Below are 4331 nucleotides of genomic sequence, written 5' to 3'. Positions count from 1 at the left end.
GCCCTGCCTTGCCTAGCCCTGCCTATCCCTGTCTTTAACCAGGCTGGCCTCGAACTCAGAAACTGACTGCCTCTCCCTCCAGAGTGCTCTCATTAAGAGCTCGAGCCACCACTGACTGTTGGGTTTTCTCTGTTTTGTTTTAAAGACTGGTTTTCTTTGTGTAACAGCCCCAGCAGTTCTGAAACTCTCTTTGAAGACCAGGCTGGCCTAGAATTGATAGAGATCCATCTGCCTCTGCCTCTTAAGTGCTAAGATTAAACCATGCCTGGATCATGTTCATTTTATATTTTAGAGACATGGACTCTTGTATCTGAGACTGTCCTGAAACTCAGTACGTACCCTAGGCTGAGCCTTCAACTCCTCATCCTGCCTCTACCTCCCAGACACTGGGATTGTAGGCACTGGCCTGGGCAGATCCGGGTTTATGTCTTGGCTTTGCCACCTACTCAGTAATAACGAAGCTGTATGCCTGTCCCTTCTCTACCTCGACAGTCCAAGGGACATAAACTGCTGTGTCAAACAGGGGAAGGAAGGAATGACAAGAGGAATGTCCTGGGGTGGGTTTGAGAGAAGCCCCAGTTGATGACCTAATGCTTGTACGTTGCTGGCCTTTCTGTCTCTAAGGAATGACTTTCAGGAACAGAAAGTCCAAGAGTTTAGAGAAGGCACACTCCCACAGTATCTTTGTTGTTGTTTTAACAAAAGTTTATTATGACGTACGAAGGACTCCAGGACAACAGTTCTTTCTAACTATTCAGAGTGTGGTGAGAGATGGTACAGCAGAGAACCAGGGACTTACAAAGGAGCAGAAAGAAGCAGTGCCATTCTCTTGGTCCCACTATGCTGTTGTGCCTTGGTTTTGCTGAATTTCTTAATTTCACCTGTTGGCCGGGCACCTTTTTCTCACGACTTTTGCTTCTGGCTCCTTGAGCTTCTTCTGCTCCTGTGTGTATCTTCTTCGTCTAACTCCTTGGTTCTTAGTTGGCTCGTGCCACCTTTGAGGCTGGGCATGGCACTGCTGTCCCCTGTCCCAGTTATTATTAACCCCTTCCTGGACTGTTCTGATGCGCCATTAGAGAACGGCCACAGTGCAGGTCCTCACATTCGTTTCCCACAAGTTGTACCACAAGCACACCTTAGAGCAGTGGCAAGGCAATTGCCTCCTGGGTTCCCCAACAATGGCTAAAGCATAAAGATGTCTGATAAACCTTCAAGGTTCTGAGACCCAAGGAACCTGGTCCTTGCCTAGGTCACTCCTAAGGAACAGAATTTTTTTCTTTCTTTCTTTCATGTTAACAAAACACTGTGCAAAAGAAATGATGCACTCTTATTCATAAAATAATAAAATAGCTAAATTCTCTTCAAGCTCTTAGCTCTACTGAGTACTATAAGGAGTAATTCCCAAGTGCTTAGAAACCATTCAAACCTCCAGGAGTGATTCTCTCAAGCGCTGGGGGAGGTAGAGACGGCATGGCCTAGAGCGGTAGAGCTTCACATCTTCATGAGAATGTCGGGATTACTTTGTAGGTGGGGAATTGATCATGGCAAGGGAGCTGCTAGCATGAATTCTGTTTCACATGGTGGGCTGAAGCAGACAGCCCTCAGCCTCTACAGGAAGAGAAGGAAATTTATAGAACTGGAGTCAGGAGCGAAGGGAGTACACCTGACGTAACTGGAAGAGAGAACTGAAGGGCCCGGGTGTGGCTCAGGGCCACCGTGGTTGCCTACCACGGCAGGGTTCTGGGTTTGACAGGACCCAGGGTAGCAATGGAGGAGGAAGAACAGAATTCCATTCATGTCTGAACTCCCCACAAAGGCCCGATGCTGCTTTGCACCAACTTAGCCAATTATCAAAACATTAAAGTCGTTCCAACCTGGAAAGACACCACTGCCCCAGACCCTCTAAGGACCTCGCAAATGTCCTGACTGGCCCTCAAGACCCCTGCGTCTCCCAGCATGGTAGGTAGCTTCAGGATCCTAGAAAGACTATGGCCAGTGTCTGTTCTGACTCTTTGGTGCACCTTCAAAACCATGTTAGGATTTTACCTCTTATTCCAAAGTTCACGTAAACCAGCTTAGAAGGCCCCGATCCCCACTGTCGGAAGCAACATCTTGATGTGGGAGTTAGGAGGGACAAAACAGAAACATAGCTCCTAGTCCTCAGAAGGTATCAAGAGTCCATCCACGTCAAAATGGCTGGGGCAGGATGTGTAAGTCTCATCTATGTTGCTCTCGTCAGCCAACATTGGGTTTTCGTTGGTCATGATGTATTCAATATTTATGTTGCTTAAGACTAGAGGACACAGAGAGAAACATCAGGCCCTGATACAAGTTAGAAACTCCCAACTTTCTGGGGCTGAAGGGACTCTGGGGAAATGAAGGCCCAGGGTAGGACAGGGGAGGCCCTTGCATTTCCTATCAAAAGGAATCGCCAGGAGATGAAGGAGGAGTTTGGGGCTCACCTTTTGGCAATGGTGAGAGATCACTTACTTTTCATATTCTCCGTGCTAATCTGCTGCAGGTCGTCAGGCAAAGGTGGCTCCTTCTGCAGGTCCTCAGGCTGGACTTGTGGGGCTGGCTCCAGCAGGACTTGTGGGGCTGGCTCCAGTGGGACTTGTGGGGCTATACTCAGTGTGGGGTCTAGTTCCAGCTCTGTGCCCAGATGCAGCCCAGTCTGCATCATTGACGGCAACTCCTGTGCTAACAAGAGCTCTGCATTCACTTCTAACGACTCTGGATCCTGTTTGAGCTCCAGAGGCTGCTGCAGCTCGTCCACCTGTCTAGGTGTACCAGGACAGACAATGGGACAAGACTCAGTGGGTGAAATAAAGTGAGGACCATAGAGCAAGCAGGGGCTATATGTCTAGCCTAAAAAAATGTTAAGGAGCTAGGTGTGCTGTGCACATCTTTAATCCCAGAACTCAGGAAGAGGAGGAGGAGGAGGCAGGCTGAGCTCTCTGAGTTTGAGACTAGTCTACATAGTGAGTGAGATTCCCTGCCGGGGTGGTGGTGGTGGGGAACAAAGGGGTAAAGACCATGGGCTTTATCATAAGATTTTAGGAGACAGAGTCTCATGTAGCAGAGGCTGGCCTTCAAATCTCTACATAAGCAAGGCTAGACTGGAACTTCTGCCTTCCACTTCCCAAGCACTGGCATTAGAGGCACTAGCCACATCTGGCCTTGAAACCAGGCTTGTTAGGATTTGAATCCTCTCATTTAGTGATTGGGTAAATCTCAGATTATTATTTACAGGTTTTAGTTTTCATTTTCTGTGTACAAGTATTTTGCTTGTGTGTATGTATGTATACCACATACATACCTGATACATGTGGAGGCCAGAAGAGAGGATCAGATCCCCTGATGTTCCATGGTTGTAAGCCACCTTGTGGGTGCCGAGTACTGAACCCAGGTGCTATGCGAGGAACAGCCAGCTGCTCTTAACTGCTGAGCTGCCTCTCTAGCCCCAAGACTGTCGCATAAGTGGGAACAACTACACGTAATAGAGGCAAGAGGATGGTTAAAAGCAGAATTCTAAGCCAGGCGTGGTGGCACATGCCTTTAATCCCAGCACTCGGGAGGCACAGGCAGGTGGATTTCTGAGTTTGAGGCCAGCCTGGTCTACAAAGTGAGTTCTAGGACAGCCAGGGCTATACAGAGAAACCCTGTCTCGAAAAAAAAACAAAAAAACAAAAAAACAAAAAACAACAAAAGGAAGAAAAAAGAGCAGAATTCTAGATATCATCCAAAATGATTTATAGATTTAATGCAATTTCTACCAAATGTCACTCTCCCAAGGAACAAACTTTATATGCACTCACAAAAAACCCTTAGTACAGCTGGAGGCTGGGCATGGTGATACATGTCTGTCATTCCAGCCCTTTAATCCCAGCACTCGGGAGGAAGAGGCAGGAGAATCAGATATTCAAAGCCAGCCATAGCCATATAGTGTGTTTGAGATATATGAGACCCTGTTTCAAAACAACAGCTCACATAATAAAATAATACTAAGATATAGTAACCAAAATAGTACAGTACCAACATAAAATCAGACATATGGGCCAAGGAAACAGAATGTAGACCCAGAAATAAATCCATGAATCTAGAGCTAATTTTTTAATGAAGGTGACAAATATATACACACCACACACACACACACACACACACACACACAAAGTACAGTCTCCTCAATATACTGGAAATCCATCTGCAGAAGAATTAAACTAGATATGTATAATCTGCCACATATAAAAATCATGAGCCGGGCGTGGTGGCGCACGCCTTTAATCCCAGCACTCCGGAGGCAGAGGCAGGCGGATTTCTGAGTTCGAGGC

The 4331-nt window shown here is 46.9% G+C and overlaps 1 protein-coding gene across 3 annotated transcripts in view; it reads right to left on the bottom strand.

Moving 5' to 3' along the window:
- Positions 1-687: 687 nt before the first annotated feature.
- The window catches only part of Stat2 (signal transducer and activator of transcription 2), a 21904-nt gene continuing 18260 nt past the window's right edge, over positions 688-4331 (bottom strand). The window contains exons 23-25 of one of the 3 annotated variants that reach the window (XR_003837798.1): positions 2491-2780; positions 2047-2293; positions 688-1608 (exon numbers count right to left, since the gene is read on the bottom strand). Coding sequence is in view for 2 of the 3 variants with exons in the window: in XM_029482651.1 (XP_029338511.1) it covers positions 2154-2293; positions 2491-2780 (430 nt within the window). In the remaining variant the exon portion in view is untranslated. Of the gene's footprint in view, positions 2294-2490; positions 3491-4331 lie in introns of those variants that run through there. The other 2 variants (XM_029482651.1, XM_029482652.1) reach the window with 2 other exon arrangements.

The sequence above is a fragment of the Mus caroli genome, chromosome 10, assembly GCF_900094665.2.
Source record: "Mus caroli chromosome 10, CAROLI_EIJ_v1.1, whole genome shotgun sequence".
NCBI classification, from domain to species: domain Eukaryota; kingdom Metazoa; phylum Chordata; class Mammalia; order Rodentia; family Muridae; genus Mus; species Mus caroli.
This window is presented reverse-complemented; position numbering and strand designations above follow the sequence as displayed.